The sequence below is a fragment of the Camelus ferus genome, chromosome 6 (genome assembly GCF_009834535.1).
Source record: "Camelus ferus isolate YT-003-E chromosome 6, BCGSAC_Cfer_1.0, whole genome shotgun sequence".
In the NCBI taxonomy this organism is placed as follows: Eukaryota; Metazoa; Chordata; class Mammalia; order Artiodactyla; family Camelidae; genus Camelus; species Camelus ferus.
This window is the reverse complement of record NC_045701.1, coordinates 1,953,440-1,971,566: the sequence shown is the minus strand read 5'-3', so window position 1 is coordinate 1,971,566 and position 18,127 is coordinate 1,953,440. Positions and strand designations below refer to the sequence as shown.

At 55.6% G+C, this 18,127-nt stretch overlaps 1 protein-coding gene across 2 annotated transcripts in view; it reads left to right on the top strand.

The window, feature by feature from the left end:
* SMAD3 (SMAD family member 3) overlaps positions 1–18,127 on the top strand; it is a 110,395-nt gene that overhangs the window by 79,796 nt on the left and 12,472 nt on the right. The window contains exons 2-5 of one of the 2 annotated variants that reach the window (XM_032480892.1): positions 7,671–7,864; positions 8,339–8,470; positions 9,763–9,837; positions 13,421–13,471. In XM_032480892.1, coding sequence (XP_032336783.1) covers positions 7,671–7,864; positions 8,339–8,470; positions 9,763–9,837; positions 13,421–13,471 — 452 coding nt within the window. Of the gene's footprint in view, positions 1–7,670; positions 7,865–8,338; positions 8,471–8,749; positions 8,829–9,762; positions 9,838–13,420; positions 13,472–18,127 lie in introns of those variants that run through there. The other variant, XM_032480893.1, reaches the window with a different exon arrangement.

The following is an 18,127-nucleotide window of genomic DNA, read 5'->3' as shown; positions in this document are numbered from 1 at the left end:
CAAGTAATATTCCATTGTAGATAGATACCACATCTTCTTTATCCAGTCATCTATCGATGGACATTTAAGTTGTTTCCATGTCTTGACTATTGTAAAAGGTGCTGTTGTGAACATTGGGGTGCATGTATCTTTTTGAATTAGAGTTTTCTCTAGATTTATGCCCAGCAGTGGGATTGCCAGATCATACGGTAAGTCTGTTTGGATTTGAGTTCTGGTTGTGCTCTTGTACAAGTTACGTGACCTTGGGAGAGCCCCTTAAGTTCTCCGAGCTCCGTGAGGGTAAGATTTACTAGGGTTGTGCCATGTTTCATTCTCACGTGGTAGCAGTGTGCCCGGCACGTAGTTTGTGCTGTGAACAGATCTCAGTGTGTTTCTGGAGCTTGCGTGCTCTGCAGTGCTCTCCAGTCTTCTCTCCAACCCCCATATCCAAACCCACCAGTGTTTCACGTTGGCCCCTGGACAGCTGTGGGTCACAGATCACTGGTCCCAGGGATGTGAGTGGCGTGTGGGCCCCAGCCCTGCCTCTCTGCCCAGAGCACTGGCAGGCTCCACCGCACCATCAGCTCTGGACTCTGGCATGTCCACATCCTTGGCTGCGACTCCCACCACCATTTTTGGGACACTTTATGGGTCCCACTTGGAGCCAATGGGAGGAAACCTAATTTCCTGCCACAGGAAATGGTTCGGCTGGTGAAGAATATATTTAAGGAATAAAACTTCTGTCAGAGGAGCTTGAGAGGGTTGCTGGAGAAAGGCTTTTGGGGGTCTCTCATCAGGAAGTCACTGGGTGTGGGACAGGATCTCAGTCATAAATGGGGAGGAGGCCCAAAGGCGGGCTCCTGGGACTGTGCCCTTCGCCCCAGCAGTTGGTCTTGGGCCCCGACGAGGAAGGGCTGGGTCAGGGAGAGAGGTGGCTCAAAAATAGACCCTTTTCTGCAGCCGAGCCTGTTTATGGTAACATCAGCTCAGAATTAAGACTTATTTATTGGATTTATTTAAACTGGGCCCGGTGCCCTGTAAGCCTGGGGAGGGTGTGTACCGGACACGTCGATTAAATTAAATCCAGCAGCTCAGACTCCCAGTTCACTGTTCTTCCTTTGGTGAGCGTCGGTGTGTATTTGGAGTGGGACGGAGGGAGAAAGAAGGAACGCTACAAAGGCTGGCTCCGGGCGGCATGGACTAGACCAAGAGGAGTAGTCAGCAGCGCACAAAAGGCCATGAATAAGATGCCCTCTTTGTCATGGGTTTGGGAATAGTGTGGCCGAGAAGCAGGGGCAGGGACCTAGTGACTTCTGCAGGGCACTGCTGAGCAGGTCACATGCCTGCCTCCCCGCCATCGCCATCGGGGCCCGGCCGGGCAGCCAGGAGAGGTGGCCTGGAGCTGCAGCCCGGGGGCAGACTGCTGAGTGATGATGCTAGGAGAGGAGCCTTGCCCCTCGGACCCTTGGATGCACCGGTGTCCAGTGAGGCAGGACCATTACAAGGCCTGCCTTGTTGCCTTACCACCCGGCTGCATCTCAGTGGGGCTGCTCTGAGACCAGGAGCACAGAAGCCTTGTGGGAATCAGAAGCACCAGGCCACCTGAGGCCAGGTGGCTAGCGCAGAGGAGCGGCCTGGTGGTGTGAGCGCCTACTGTATACCTTGCTTTACCAGGCGTTGTCATAGTAACGGGGGCAGTAACAGCCCTACATCAATAACGACAATGGATTGGTACCATTTATCGTGTCCGAGCTATATGCTAAAGGCTTTCTGCGTAGAATGTCGTTTAGTCCTCTGAACGCTCCAGTGCAGGGACTTCTTTCAGATGAAAAATAATTATAAGACCCAAGACGTGATGCCATTTGATCATGTTTACCCAGTTACTGACCACAGAGTCAGTACGTGAACCCAGGTTTATCCGAGTCCCCAAGGCCCTTGCCCCCCGCTTTTTTGAGTTGCGGTATAGTTGACATACAACAGATTGCACTCATTTAAAATGTACAGCTTGATACATTTTGACATATGTATACACCCGTGAAACCACCACTGCGATCCAGGTAGCAGACGTGGCCTTCACCCCCAGCTAAGCCCCTACTCCCATCCCTCCACACGCCCCAGCCCCAGGCGCCACTGATCTGCTTGCTGTCACTGTGGGCACATCGCTCTGTTCCTTTCCTTTCAATTACTCTGTATTATCACGCAGACAGAATCACGCCTGGCTTCCTTCACTCAGCATGATTGATTTTTAGATTCACCCCTGTCAGGTGTATCGGCAGTTCATCCTTTTCTGTTGCTGCGTAGTTGTCCTTCATATGGGCTGCTTCAGAGTTGGGCCGTCCGTTCACTTGCTGACACACACTGGGTCACCTCCAGTGTGGGGCCGTCACGGATACAGCTGGGCTGAACGTTCACACACGCGTCTCTGTCTGGACAGACAGATGCCTTCATTGCTCTTGGGGAGGCACCCAGGAGTGGACCGGGTGGATCGTAGGTTTGTGTTGTGAACTTTTAAGAGACTTCCAAACTGTTTTCCAAAGAAGTTGGGCCATTTTACATTCCCACCAGCAACATACGAGGTTTTTAGTCGCTCCGCATCCCTGCCAGCGCGTGGCACAGCCTTATAAATAGTAGCCAAACTGTAACGACGTAGTGGTGTCTCATTGTTGTAGTTTGCCCTTCTCGAATGACGAGTGATGTCCAGCATCCTTCCATGTGCTCGTCTCCCATCTTTCTGTCTTTTTGTGCAGTATCTGTTCGAATCGTTTACCTGTTCCACTTTTTAATAGTTGGATTGTTTTCTTAATGGTGAGTTTTCAGAGTTCTTTATATATATTCTGGAAATAGGTCTTTTATCAGATATATGCTTTTTATGAGTATTTTTCTCCCAGTCTGTGGCTTGGTTTTTCTTATTCTCTTAACAGGGTCTTTCAAAGACCAGAAGCTTAAGCGCTGATGAAATCCAATTTATCAACTTTTTAAAAAATAATGGAATTTGCTTCTGATGTGGTATCTCTGCCCATCCCAAGGTCACAAAGATTCTCTTATGTTTGAGGCTCTATTAAATTTTGCATAGGTGCAAAGTGTAGATTGAATTTCATTTCCTTGTGTATGGATTTCCAGTTGTTCTCGCACCATTTGTTGAAAAGACGGTTCTTCCTCTACTAAATTATCTTTGAATCTTCGTCGAAAATCAGTTGTCCAAATACATGTGACTATTTCTCGGCTCTTCTGCGAGGTTCCATTGATCTGTACCTTATTATTGTACAACCTTCAATTTTGAAAAAAAATTTTTAAATTAAATTTTTAAATCAAATTAAAAATGTTTTGAATCTAATTTTTAAATCAGCTTTTAAAATAAAATCATTTATGTAGTAGTTAAAAAACTTAAGACATCCTTGGAAAACTCCTCCCTTGAATTTTTATATTCTTTTTTATTTCCAAGAGTTTATTACAGGTCTTTTCTTATGGGCTGGGCTGTCTAATTCCTCCACAGGACGGGGGGGGGGGGCACGAGCCTGCCTGTCGTGGTCTGGGGGCCCAGTGAGCAGGGGAGCGTTCACAAAATCCTGTTTCTAAGCCCTTGCCTGCCCTTCATCCAGCTGCTGTGCGCTGGTGGCCCCGTCCAGAGCGTCCAGAGCCCGTGCAGGGAGCAGACCTCAGGGGAGGTCCTGCTGGTGGGGGTGCTCAGGGAAAGGAGCTGGGACCTGCCTGCCTCTTCTGTAGACTTCCAACCCATCCTCCTGTTTTCAGCCTCCTCCTGAGAAATGCGTGGTGCCCCCAATTCTTGAGTCTGCCCTGGGTTCTGAGGCCCAAATGGAATCACTTTTGGTGGCTTCCTCTGACTGGGCCTCCGTTTCAGCTCACTCCCCTCAGCTAAGTTCTTGTTCGGCATCTGTTTCCCACTTCTGTCTGCTCTCTCCTGTCTTGGGCGGGACAGCGGGAAATGCATCCATTCAGTTTGCTGTATTTGAGTGAAGGACTTTCTTAGCCTCTCCCTACCTCCCTCCTCTCCTCTCTATCCCCCCAAGTCCTTTCTCCCTCCTCCCCCTCCTCTTTCCCCTCCCCTCCCCTCCCTCTCCTCCCTTTCTCACCCCTCCTTCCCCTTCCCATCTTTCCCTCCCTTTCTCTTCCTCCTCCCCCTTCTTCCCTCTACCTGCCCCACCTCCCCTTCACCTCCCTCCCACTATCCATCACCTACCACCTCTCCCCCCATCCTTTTCTACCCTCCCCCATACTCTCTCCCCTTCCCCTCTCCTTCCCCTCCTCCCCTTCCCCCTTCCCTCCCTCTCTCTCCCACCCTCTTCTACCCTCCTCCTCATATCCCTCTCCTTTACTCTCCTCCTTTCTCCCTGCTCCTTCCTCTCTGCCTGGAGCTTTCTCTGCCATAATTCTTCAGGTGGCCAGGACACAGAAAGGATTGGATAAGGAATCGAGACCCTGAAGTCTCTCCCTTCTGCCCTCCTTCCCCACCTCCTTGATTCTCCTTCCCGTCCCTCAGCTACCAAAGCCCACAAGGGCCACGTCACCTCACTCCCAGATCTTGGCTCACTCACCGCAGCCTGTCCAAGCTTCATGTGTCCCAGGTGTCCCGTTGCTGCCCCCTTCCTGCCCTTTGCCCCCTTGCACGTCCCCGGGCAGGTGTGGGAGCCCAAGTCCATTCTGGGTCTCTGGCTCGGCTGTCCTGGACCCCGGGGGTTAGGAGGTTAGGGCTGTGTGTGAGCGCCCCTCCGCATCAGGAGTGCTCAGAGCATCCTGTCCCCCACCTTCCCTCCCCAAGGCCCAGGCTCAGAGCCGGGCTGAGGAGGACTTGGCCTCCTGCTCAGTTTCTCGGGCTGACTGTCCCCATGGAAGCGGGGAGCCTTCTCTTTTGTGTTGTCCATCACTGCCCATCCTCTTGCCCTGTGTTACTATATTTTTTTTTAAGCAAGAGAGCTACTTTCTTCCATCAACCAGGCAGGGGGAGGGGGCTCCCCCCTACAGCCCCACTCCTCCCTCACCGCTGGCCCGAGCCTCTCTCCGGGGCCTCCCCCTACGGAGGCAGCTCCCGACGTTCAGCTGGACTCTTCTGGGCTTTTGTCAAACACTAAAGTGTGCCCTCAGCCCCTTCCCTATTTATGGGCACCCGGTGGCTCTGCAAGAGAATGGGAACCACTGAGTCCCTCTCTGTCCCCACTTGTCCCTGCCCACTCTCCCTTTCTCTCGCCCCATCATCCAGGACCAGGTTTGGAGAGTGGCGTTGTGATGTGGAATAATAATGCGCCTTGGTGGGTACTTCACAAAGGACTTTCAAGCGGATACCAAGCTGCCTGAGGTCAGGGGTAGATGAGGGGAGAACGTTCCAATTTTATTGATGAGGTAAATAAAACTGAGGGTCCCAGAGACCTGGGGACGTGCCCGGTGTCTCACAGCCGGAAGAGCCAAACCTCTCGTCTTGACCCCAGGTCTCGTGACTCCACATCTGGCCGTTCTCCTTCTGTATCTCAGGGGCGAGTCCCAGGCCGTCCTCTCTCTGCTAACGTTCTGCCTGCTAATTACTGTTTTGGGGCTGTCGGGGTTCCTCGGTCTGGGGCCCCACGGTGGGGAGGTAATTACATCCTGTGAGCTGCCCTCAGTCAGCAGCTGCCCGTCCATCCCTGTGCCCAAGCCCAGCCCTGACCTCTGTCTGTCTGTCCTTCCCCCTCCCCAGGCCGGTGGCTGGGAGACTGTGATTGGATCCTTGTTTCTCTCTCTCTTTGGTTGGTGCTTCCAGGGCATCCCTCCCTCACAGGGTGTCCACAAATTCTGTTTATTCAGGAAAATGGGTGCCCGCACTCATATAGGGGCAGGGAGGGGGAGCTTACACACGCCTCTCCGCCAACCCCACCTGGCTGTTGCAAAAGTCCTGCCCACGATCCTAGAATGGGCCTTCTTGTAGAAAGACCAGTGCTGCCATCAGGCACCTCTTTATTTATGAGCATCTGTCCCCCCAACTCTGACTCTCCAGCACCCCTACCCACAATCTGCCTGTTCCCGTGGCCAGAACTATTGTGGAGCCTGTCTCTCTCACACACACACGCACGCATGCACTCACACACACGCACAGCCTGCTTAAACATCTCAGAGGCTTCCTATGGCTTTTAGAAAAAAGGCAGGACCTCTTATCATGGTTTCTGAGACCCTGCAGCCTCACCCCTGCCTGCTACCCCAGCCTCCCTCCCCTCTGGTCACTGTGGTCTTCATTCTGGTCTTCCCCCTTACCAAGTCTTCTACCCGTCACAGGGCCTTTGCACGTGCTCTGCCCGCTACTTGGAATGGCCTCCTCCCACACCCCTTTGCCTGCTTAGTTCTTCCTCATCCTTTAGACTTTCCACTCAACCATCACCTTTTCAGAGATGCCCTGTCCTGCCCTTTGGCAAAGCAAGGTCCCCAGTGTCACAAGCTCTTGCGGCTCCCTGTGCTTAGTTTGTAACTAACTAGTTTGTAGCTGTCCTGATTGCTTTATTATGTCGATCTTGCCCACGGAAGCTCCGTGGAAGCAGGGACCACTCTGTGGCCTGTTTCCCTGTGACATCTCTTGCCCTCACCACTGTATCCCGGGGCCACCCAGAGAAGGAGCTCATAAAATGTTTGTTAAATGAAGGATTCTGTGTGAACAGACCCTTCTCACCTGCCTAATCCCAGACGTCACCAGAAATCTCATGTCTCCTCAGAAGCCCCCTGCCTCTCATCTTACTCTGGGCTGCCACTCGAGCTGCCCAGTTGTCACAGCCAGTGGCACTGTTCCCCCTTGCTAGCTGTGTGGACCACCAGGGGATTTTATAAAGAAGAAGATTCTGATGGAGTGGGCTGGGGCTGGCCCTGAGGTTCTGCCTTTTGAACAAGCTTTGGTGGAGCCATGCCGCTGGTCCACCAGGGACCACACTTTGGCCCGGGTGCCAGGTCACAGCTGCTCAGAGGCCATGTCACCACAGGAGATGTTGTTGGACAGGGACAGGGCACTTCCGTGGCTGGTGTGCCAGCCCCAGCCAGGCTGGGGACAGTTGCAGAACCAAGCCTGGTGTGCAGTCGCAGCCTCCGCTCCTGCCTTGCTCACGCCCGACCGCGGTGGATGGTGGCACCAGGGTCAGCGCGCACACAGCCCTCAAACTGAAGGGACCCCTGAGATGTCTGCAGTGCAGCCTCTGACCAGTTAAAATGCCCTTTAAGTTCCCTCTTTCCCTCCCCTCCTCATCACAAACATCAGCGGAATAAGAGGAGGGTTCTCCTTGCTTCCTAATGTGTGAGGGAGGGACTGGGTGGGTGTGGGGCCGGTGTGCTGTCACCTCCCTTCTCAGTGTCCCTGTGGTCCTCACAGTTGCCCCTAAAGAACTTTCATCTTCTTGCTCAGCCCTGTGCCCATCTGCACACCTCCACCTGGCCTGGACCCTTTCAGAGCATGAGTCAGTGCTGTTCCCTCTGTGGAGGGGTGGGAGAACGAACCCCAGGGCCTGGAGGGCTCCGGGTGCGCCCTGCCAGCCCAGGAGCCCTCGGCCTTCCTTGGTGGCCTCTGTGTTCTCCTCCTGACCCCGTCCAGCGCGAACAGAGGTTCTCTGATCTCCCGCACCATGGGGGTGAGACACCTGAGGGGTCCAGGGAGCCCAGCAGGCGGGGCCTAGGAGAAAGCCAGCCAGACCCACTTCACTGTCTGTTATTGACCCTCTTGTTCATGACAGGTCCCTGGACGGCCGGCTGCAGGTGTCCCACCGAAAGGGGCTCCCCCATGTCATCTACTGCCGCCTGTGGCGATGGCCCGACCTGCACAGTCACCACGAGCTGCGGGCCATGGAGCTGTGTGAGTTTGCCTTCAACATGAAGAAGGACGAGGTCTGCGTGAATCCCTACCACTATCAGAGGGTGGAGACCCCAGGTACGTGCTGTGTGCAGCTACTGACACCACGCGGCCTTCCCCCTCCCCTCCCCCCTTCTCTCCCCCTCCGCCTTTCCCCTTTTCCATCCCTTCCCCCTGCTTTCGCTCCTCCTCCCCTCTCTCCCCCTTTCTCCTTCCCTCCCCCCTTTTTCCTTCCCTCCCCCCCTTTCTCCTTCCCTCCCCCTCCTCTCCTCTGCTTCCCCTCCCCTCCCCCACTTCCCCTCCTTCTGCTTCCCCCTCTCCCCTCCCCCTCTTCTTTTTCCCTCCCCTTCCCCCTCTCCTTCACCCTCCCCTTCTCCCCCTTCCCATCCCCTCCCCCTCTTCCCTTTCCTCACTACCCCCAACCCCATCCCTTCCCTTTCCCCTTCCCCCTCCTCTTCCTAAGGGAGGGCCCCCAGTACGTTTGGGGGTGCAGGGGCTCTGGTGCCAGCCCGCCATCAGCGCTGATCCCTCTGCTCTGTCTCCTCCGGACAGTTCTACCTCCCGTGTTGGTGCCACGCCACACAGAGATCCCGGCCGAGTTCCCCCCGCTGGACGACTACAGCCATTCCATCCCTGAAAACACTAACTTCCCCGCGGGCATCGAGCCCCAGAGCAATATTCCAGGTACGCCCCCGGGGCAGTGAGGTGCCGCGCAGCCCCGGGCTCCGTCCCCCGTCACCCCGTCTCTGCACACATGCTGGCCCGAGGCCCCTGACTCAGAACCGCATCCCTGTTGGGAGAGGACCCGTGGCCTTGGCTCCCCGCTCACTAATGATGCTTTTCTTGGCACGGGGGAGCGGCGGCGTGACCCTTCCGCCCGGCCTCGGTGCAGTCATTTATTTTGGAAGCGGAAATAGCAACGCTGTGTTTCTCTCACCGCCCTCGCGGCTGGGGCTGGAGTTCAGGCAGGATCCCCGATGGCCCGGGGGCCTGCAGAGGCAGTGGGCGAGCGGGGCTGGGCCGCGCACGGAGATCTGGCCTTGTAAGTAAGCCTAGGGGGGCTCAAAACCTGGGTGGGAGGCTTTCCTCCATGGGGAGAAGTGGGCTCCACTGTCAGAGCGCAGTTGTTTTTAGAAGCCCCTCATTTACATGCAAATAAAGTGTGAATCACCAGCACTCTGGGCGTCCAGGAAAACCAATTGGCAGCCCTCGGCCAGTCCCAGCACAGGGACTGTGACTGGGGCAGTGATGCCCCGCGTTCCTCTCGGAGCCGTCTGGTTGGGATGAGCCCTGCACCCTGGGCGAGCTCACTGTGCTGAGGTTGACCACAGGCCTGCGGGTGGGGGTCAGAGCATTAATGAGAGACCCGCTTTACAGATCCAGCCTTTCATCCTTCACAGGCGGTGCTGGCCCCTAGGGGAGGGTTGCCCCCCACTGCTCATTCAGCAAAGCTTAGGAGAGCTATGTCAGGGTCTGGGGGTCATTCAGAGAAATCGAGCCACCGTCTCTGCTGTCATGGGACTTGCGTCCCAGTTGGGAAGCTAAGACATCCCATGGAGAGACATGTGCATTTGCACGGGAGCAGGCAGCAGAGCCAAAGGGCCGTTTGAGGCTGGCACCCTTCAGAGCAGAGATGAGGGAGGCTGGGCTGAGTCCACAGCCTCCCTGGAGAGGGGAGCTCAAACCTGACCTGGAAGGATGGGGAGAAGTTGAGCCTGGCAGAGGCTCCAGGAACAGGCGTTTCAGACTTGGGAGTTGGGACCATGTGGACAAAGGCGGCAATGATCCGATCTGGGCGGGAAGCAGTGGGGAGGTTGAGGGACGCAAGGACAGCGGGGCCCAGGCTCCGAGGCCCAGAGCTCCTCCAGCACCTGCTCCTGGCGTAGTGGTGAGAGTGTGGGATGGGTTAGCAGAGGGTGTCTCCAGAGCCAAATCATGGAGGCCATTTAATGAACCACCTTCCTTCTGATTCCCAGAAACCCCACCCCCGGGCTACCTGAGTGAAGATGGAGAGACCAGTGACCACCAGATGAACCACAGCATGGATGCAGGTCAGCGTCAGGGCTATGCTCTTAATCCTGAGTGCCCTCCCTCTTTTCCTCCCTCCCTCCCTCTCTCTTTCCCTCCATCGATCCCTCCCTCCCCACTACCGCCTCTGTCCCTCCCTCCCTCCTCTCTCTATCCCTCCCTCCTTCCCTGTGTCCCCCTTTCCAATATTTAGAGTGATCACGATGTGCCCGGCCCCGGGCCAGGTGCTGGGATAGAGGAGGAGCTTAAGCTGCTCAGCTGGTGGGGGAGACTGACCAGACAGCCAGCAGTCACATTCACCCTGATGGAAGATGCCTCGTGGCGTCAGGGCACCCAGAAGGGCCACCTAACCCAGCTTGGGGAGGGGATGCTGGGGGCCGAGCAGTACCTCGCAGGGTAGGTTTTTCTTGCGTGGAGTCTTGGAGGTGTGCAGGGTTTGGCCAGGTCGTCAGGGCAGGCAGAGGGTGTGCCAGGCACGCTGTGGGGGTGTGGGCAGGACAGTGGTGCGTTCTGGGGCAGTGAGAGCCCCATGTGGCTGGAGCGCACTCCTCCAGAGCAGAGACAGACAGGAGGGCCTGGCACTCAAGGCTTGAAGTGTGGCGGGGGCACGGGGGTTGCTGCCGGGAGCCCCTGCAGGCTTTTAGCAGAGTCTGAGCCTGGGTGAGCTGCTGCTGCAGTCGGGTGGAGGCGGGGCTCCGTCCCCTGGAGTAGCCGGGGAGAGCCCGAGGCAGGGTCTTCGCCAGTGGCAGCGGAGGCCCAGAAGCATCTATTTCCGTGCGGTGACCAAATGCGATCCGTGTGCTCCCGCCGTGAGGGACCCAGCCCAGTTGTCTCCAGCCACATCTCCAGATGTCCCCATGTCATTTGTTATGGGACCAAATTGGCTCCAGACCAGCGGCTTCTTGAATTGAACCCCAGCTGCCACATAGCCTGTGCGCTGCCTTGCGTGTGGCTGGGCGCGGAGGAGGAGGCAGCTGCCCAGATGTTCCGCCCTGACCACAGCGAGCCTGCCGCGTACATGCACAGCCGCCAGACGCAGCGCGGCCACCTGCCCCCCACACAGCCCAGGGAGCGCGCGCTTCCCCGGAGACGGATGCAGGAGAGTTGCGTGTGCGTTGTGAACGCGGTTGCTTGAAATCCAGCCTGGGCATCTTGGCGCTTTGGGGGTTTAGCGCACACAGCCCCACACTCCGCTGGTGAGTGGCTGGCAGCGTGAGCCCAGCTGGAGCGCATGGAAGACCTCCTGTCTTCGATGCCAAGTGGCCGCTGTAAGCTCACCGCTATTAAATGCTGGCATGGGAAGCAGGCCAGCTAAGCCGCATCTCTGCAGATGCTGTGTTTCTTCCCCCTCTCCTTTCTTCCTTCCCTCCTCGCTGCTTACAGGCGAACCTCAGAGATAGTGCGGGTTCGCTTCCAGACCACTGCAATCATGCCCATCACACGAACTTCTCAGTGCATGTAAAAATTATGTTTATGTGGTATTGGGGTCTATTAAGAGTGCAGCAGCATATGTCTAAAGAAACTCGGGGGGAGGGTATAGTTCAGTGGTAGAGCACATGCTTAGCATGCAGGAGGTCCTGGGTTCAGTCCCTGGTACCTCCATTAAAAAATAAGTAAATAAACCTAATTACCTCCCCATCCCAAGAAGGAGAATAAAGTAAATAAAGAGAAGAGAAACCAGGAGAAATTAATCCCCAGTACCCCCATTAAAAAAAAATACTTTATTGCTAAAAAAGGTTAACCATCATCTGGGCCTTCAGCAATTGTACTTTTTGCCAATAGTAACAGCAAAGATCATAGATCACCATAGCGAATATAATAATCATGAAAAAGGGATATTGTGAATATTATCAGAATGGGACACAGGCACAAAGCGAGCGAATGCTTTGGGGAAAGGGGTGCCGATAGACTCGCTCGACGCAGGGTTACCACAAACCTTCAATCAGTGAAAAAATTAAAAAAATAATAAAAACGCAGCACCTGCAGAGCAGGATACAGTGAGGTGTGCAGTAACACGAGGTCTGTGCTGTTGTAAAGCGAGCAGACGGCCGGAGGTGGTATGTCTGTGGGATGAGCGGCCGCCTTTCCACCCTCTGCGCTCTTGTTTCTTCCCCTTCCCCTCCCTCCTTTCTGCTCCATCTTCTCTGTCTCTCCCATCCTCCTCTCCTCCCCTAAGTGTACCTGCAGGGCCCTGTTGGGAACATTAAGGATTTCTCGAAAGCAGACCCTGGACCGTGTGGACCCCAGCCAGCCCATAGGTGGGAGGAGTGGGGGCCCCTGTTTATTCTCTGCTCTCCTCTCAGCCCAGATCGGTTGCCTGTGAGCTTGGCTGCCCTGCCAGCTGAGATGCGGTAGCCTCTTCAGTGTGGGCCCGAGGATCACTTTGTCCAGCCTTGTGTCTCCCCTAACACACATCTGTGCCCTTTCAGACCAGTGAGAAGGTCCCTTGCCTTCTCGGGTCTCCGCGAATCGGGTCAGCCCTGCCTGCGTGCCAGCTAGCACCGGTCACGGTGTGGGCATTTTTATCCGCGCCGTCTCACTTCGTTCCCACAGACAACACGGTAGAGGGTGTCATCCCTGTGTGACACCTGACGAGGGGGGGGAAACAAAACAAGGCTCAGGGAGGTTGAACCACTTTGCCAAACCCCATGGCTTATACGTGGTAGCGTGGTCAGACTCCTGGGCAGCTTCAGAAGCTCTGCTGCTTCTGTGACTCATTCCACATCCCCCAAAATACTGGGTGAAATAGAAACCCCGTGGTTCCTGCCCGGCCCTCGAGGAGGTTCCAGCTGAGCGGGGAGCAGGAAGACCCCCAGTAACAGCTCACGGCAGCATGTGCTGGAGGGGAGGGCTGTGAATTTCAGGGGCGGAGCCAGCTGTCAGTCAATAAAGAACCTCCGGAGCCCCCGTGGGTGCAGGGACAAAGGAGGGACCAGCTCAGTGTCGCTCCATGGAAGAGCAGTCACTTGGTTTTCTGGAAGGCTGATACCACGTGTTTTTAATTTCCTCTGGGAGTAAGGGCTAGGGTGAAGGGAGTAGAGAAGAAAGAATTGGAGAGTTTTCATGTCTTACATAAAATCTCAGTCTGGTTGCTGGGTTGTGGGCTTTCTGAGGCCGCTTGGTGAGTTTCCTGAAACCCGCGGAAAGGATTGCATTGGTATTTGCAGGTGCCGGAGTCGCAGAGGGCTGGACGGCTGATGTCTGGGTGGCTTCAAGCCCACCTTTGCTGCCTGGATCTTCAAGCAGCTGGGGAGGGGGTCTTCCCAGCGCCTTTTATTCCTCTGGGGGTTTGGCTCACAGGGTGGGTCAGTGTGGGGTCGGTGTACTCTGCCTGGGAACGCAAAAGCCCTGTGCTGCAGGCGTGGTTAGAAGCATCAGACCAACAGGTGGTGGCAGAGACCCCGAGGGCAGCCACTTGCCCATCTACTCTGCCGATGAGGAAGCCAGCACCCGGGGAAGGGAAAGCCCAGGCGAGGATTCGGGGTTCGGCCTTCTCCTGGGCCTTGGGGCCTCAGCCTGGGGCTTTCCTGATGCAAGCGTGCCGTCACCTGGCTCCCCAGGCCAGGGGTCTTTCCTGAAGTCTCACCACTGTGTCCCATCCCACAGGTTCTCCAAACCTCTCCCCGAATCCGATGTCCCCGGCACACAATAACTTGGGTAAGTAGCTCCTTGTCTGTACGACTCGAACCCCCTTTAGCTGCAACCCTGGCTGGTGGCCATTGTGGGGAGGGGGCCTGAGGGTGAGGCTCCCTCTGACCCGCACCCAGCACAGCCCATCAGGTTTCTGGTTACAGTGCTTCTGGGGTCACCCACAGAAAGGGACACTCGAGAACAGTGGTGGCAGGAAAGGCAGCTGCGTGTGGGTCTGTATTTCCCCTGGGGGGCGGTTAGACATGAGTGAATGAAAAGCCCCAACCTTGTGCTCGAGAGAGACAAGGGTCTGTGGTTGGCGAGCATCCGTGTGTGGTTTGATGCAAAGCCATGAACAGCGGTGCAGACTGCAGCCCCCGGCTTTCGGGGCCTTGTTTCACATACATCTACTTGGATTTTATCAGCTGACAGTGATGTCATTTTTATTTGAAACAGCACCGTAAAAGAAATTTGAAAAAAAAAAAAAGTGACTTTCCCAGTATCTTCCTACCCCAACACAACTGCTTTTGTTTTTTCATGGTCCTTCTGATGTGGGTGGGTTTAGGCATATGTGTTTGTGCTTTGCCATTGAGATCACAGTGTATATCCATTTTCCCCTCCTTTTTTTCCCCTCTTTGTTATTTTGTAAACACATTTCCATACTGAGATGGCTTCCTGATCATCTCGCATTGTCTCCTGACGTTTTGGAGCAGCTGGGCCGTCCCTTCCAGAACCTTCCCTCGGTTGTTGGACTTCTGAGCCATTTTTCTGAGACTTGCTTTTCTAACCCACGAGTGTCCTTCACCTCCAGGGCAGGGCCTGCGGAGGACTCAAAACAAGTGAAATACTTGCTCGGCTTTGATTGAGGGGAGTTTTTTTCTGTGTCATTCTGGTAGTTTTAGGAAACTGGGAGTTTGACGTTGTTTCAGTTTGTACCGGGGCTTAATGAGTGGCTCCGGAAAAGAAAGAGTTAATATCCAAGCTTGGTGAATCCGAGTGGATCGGTCTGGCTTTTGTTCCCAGTTGCTCTCAGTTGTTCCCAGTCCTTGACTGATAGCATCAGATGAAAAAAGTCATCATTTGGAACATGGGGAGCTGCTTGAAAACCTTTTAATACAGGCTGACAAGTGGGCAGTGGGAAATGTGACGTTGGGGGATCGGTTTTAACGTCTTTGTGAAATAATATCACTGTGCGTGTTGGGCTTTGCAGAGGGACGGTCGCATTCCCAATGTGAAGGGGCTAAAGGAGTTACTAAACACAAACTCTGCAGGCTGGAAGCTGCCCTAACCCTTGAGAACTTAAAGGCCATGGCTGTGAACTTGACTGTTGGAGGTTGAGCCCCCTCCCGCCACGGTGGCCACCACTGCCCTTTCTGTTGACAGACATCAGGGCTGGTGCTTGACTTTGTCACCTGACTGCCTGATGCGGTGGGTCAGACTGGAAGTGGTCCCCTGTGTGGATTCGCCTCTAGATTGTGTGGACGAGGGTGACGGCATGCTCTTGAACTTGGCCCCAAGGCACAATGGCCTGCTGCCCCAGCTCCCTGCCCACCCCCTCCCAGACTGCCCAGTTCCTCAGCCCCTTGTCTGAGGGTCAGGAATTCTTACGCCATTTCTTCCAAAGGAAGCCACTTCTTCCAAAGGAAGCCTGGAGGGCAGAGCGGGGGTGCCGCTGTGCTGGGAAGATGTGAATAGGGGGGCGAGTCAGGTTAGGACTCACACAGGGCGCTCACAGCTGCTTCCTCTCTGAGCCCTTGACCCCCACCTTCACCCATTCAGAACTACCGGTAGGGACCCATGTGGTCAGGTCCATAGCCTCTGGCGCCATAGCTGGAAGGGGGTGAGAGGATGGTGATGAGGGCGTCAGACTTTCTTGAGAACTTAACTACTCACTGAGTGTTGTTCAGAGTGCTTCGTGCTTGTTAATTGAATCCCCATAATGACTGTAGGAGCCGCGGCACTGTAAGTTTTTATTTTGCAGGAGAGGAAACCCAGGGGCAGACTGGTTAGCAAACTTGTCCCATTCACACAGCTGGCAAACAGAGAAGCTGGCTTTGAACTCAGGCCTGGGGGATCCAGAACACGTCCCCAGGTGCAGCAGGACCTGCCTTGCTGGGTCCCTTAGACCAGCTCTCCCCTTTCTCACTCAGAAGAACGAGGCTCAAGGAGGCACTTACGAACTTAGATGAACTTGGGAGCAAATGTCAGGTGGAGGGTCCTGGTGTCCCATGTGGTCCCTGGGGGGGGTGGGGGCCCTGCCCGTGTCTTCCTCACTCACTCATCCCCAGGCACTTCCTGGCTGCCCCTTGTCTGCCAGTCCCGGTGGGAATCCAAGAGGAGTCACTGACCCTGTCTTCAAGGAGCTTTTGGCCTGGTTGGGATGAATAAGGCAGGACTATAAATAATTATAAAAGAAGAGGTAGGTGCAGACGAAGTCCCCTGAGCGTTCAGAGGAGGGCATGGTGGCATCGCAGTGGGGACCTCGTCCAGGCTGGCCGGCGTCTCCTGTGTGTCCATCCACCCCGCAACTTCCAGAGTGGAGGGAGGTGCTGAAGGATGCAGGGGGCAGGTTCTGCAGAGATGCAGAGTGCGGCGTCAGGAGAGAACTCCTCAGATCGGGCATCCTTTGGAGAGCAAGTGTCGGGGGAGGTGGGGGCTGAAGGACAAATAAAAGGTGGGGAAGGCGGGGCAGCCTGCAGCAGCCGCCTGTGCCTTTCTCCTTTGTGGCCGGTATGTCCCAAACGGTAGGATGCTGACTGGCACACGGAGAGTTCTCCCTGGAGAAAGACGGGGCATCTCTGGACATCTATTATTTCTTGTCGAGAAATTATTATACAAAAGAAAGCAAGCATAGGACATCTGGCTCCTGCTTCATTTCTTCCCCACTCCAGGTAAAAGGTGGAGCCTCCTGCCGCAGCAGAGCCGCTTGGGGTGCCCGTGGAGGAGCCCCATGGGTGACTGAGCCCCAGCTCAGCTGCTTGGCGGCGGCGGGCTCCGGGCAACCCTGAGGCACTGTTTTGCAGGGAAGGGATGTGAGCAGGTGATGTTCCTGTTAGTACACATTGTGCTGGATGAGTCACCTGGAATTTCCTAAGCATTTAAATCAAGGATTGGGGTAACCAAAGAGGGGAGAGCGAGGGAGGTGGAGAGAGAGGAGAAAGATAATGATCCAGATCCTGCCAGTGAGTAAGCCGATCCCTGCTTGAAGGTGAGACAGCTCGGGGCAGGGGCCTGGACGGGGGGAAATGAGGTACCAGGGAGTGTCCTGCGGCAGCGGCTGAGCTGAGCTTACGGAGGTGATGGCTTCCCAGAGGGCCTTGGCCTGGGGCTGCCTTCCCCTCCTGCCAGGAGACGGGGCCCTGGTGGCAGGGTAGTGGGAGGACCCCTGGTCCCTGAGAGGGGGCGGGGGTCCACGTTACAGGCCCGACCCGATCCCAAGTGTCTCAGGCTGCTGCACAAGGCTTTTCCTGAGGCCTCTTCAGGCTCTAATCTTCCATAAGCTTGGAACACCACAGGCAGGCGTCTTCGTGGCAGGAAGTCGGCGGCCGGCTGTACCGTCACGCTCCCGAGGGTCCCTCCGGCTCCTAGATTTTTCCTTTTCCACTGATCTTGGTCTTGGTAAACCCGTCCTTGGTTGAAAGGGTCTGGGTTCCTTTCTGTGTATGAATTGGTTTGCTGCCTAATCCTCGTGACAGGTTGAGCTGGTGCAAGGCTGCTGGGACCCGGCTGGCCTAACTAACCCTCAGGTCCACAGGTGACTCAGACACCAGGGTGGGGGGATGCTCTCACGGCCACCTGAGCTGGGCCTGGAAGGTTGAGTCCCCGCAGATCGGGGTGACAGGCAGTCCAAGCAGAGGGAACAGGGAGGGCTGAGACACAGCGGCGCGAAGACACGTGGGGACTGGGCTGTGGCGTCTCCTGGACGGAGCTGCCTTCCACAGGTGAGCAGGGCCAAGGCAGTCTGTTTGTGTTCTGACCTTGAGCTTTGCGGTGTCTGTGCTCCTGGCCTTGGCCTGCTCCCTGCTTTCGATATATGGCAGAAAGTTAATTTCCCCCTCCGCCTCCCCCTTTCCTTTACCGGATTTGGATCTCTTGCACATGTTTTTAATAGGCATCCCTTAATCCAAGTGTTGCCTTCTGGGTTTTATTCTGTTTTCTTTTCCTTAAACAAAACAGAAAGTCTATGCCAACTTGGAATCGGACTTAGAACTGAAGCCAGCCCATGCGTTGGGCTGGCAGGAGGCCAGGCGTGAACGAGGTGCCCCATGCCACTGGAGGAGTCTGGCTGACACTGCACCGGTGGGGGTGGGGGGCCGAGAATGGGTGGAGTAGGGGAGGTTCCTGTGTCTCCAGTACGTCTACTGCAGGAAGAGAGGTTAGCACACACACAGCAAGCCAGTGGGAGCAGAGCTGTCTGAAGGGACGGCCTTGGGAACGCGCCATGGGCTGCCACTCCAGGTGTGCCGAGTCCTTGGCCTGGAGAAGTGAAACCACTTTCCACTGGGGCACGTCACCTTACCCCTGTCGAGTCATCCTCCCAGAGGAGCCCGTGAGTGGCATTATGTTCAGGTTTTTTTTCCCCCCGAAAAGCCGCCTTCTGTAAAACTGCTTCTGCATTTGTTGGGGAGCTCTTGAAACCAGGCCTGCTTGGCTGGCTGGATTGATTGATGTGGGGGAGGAGAG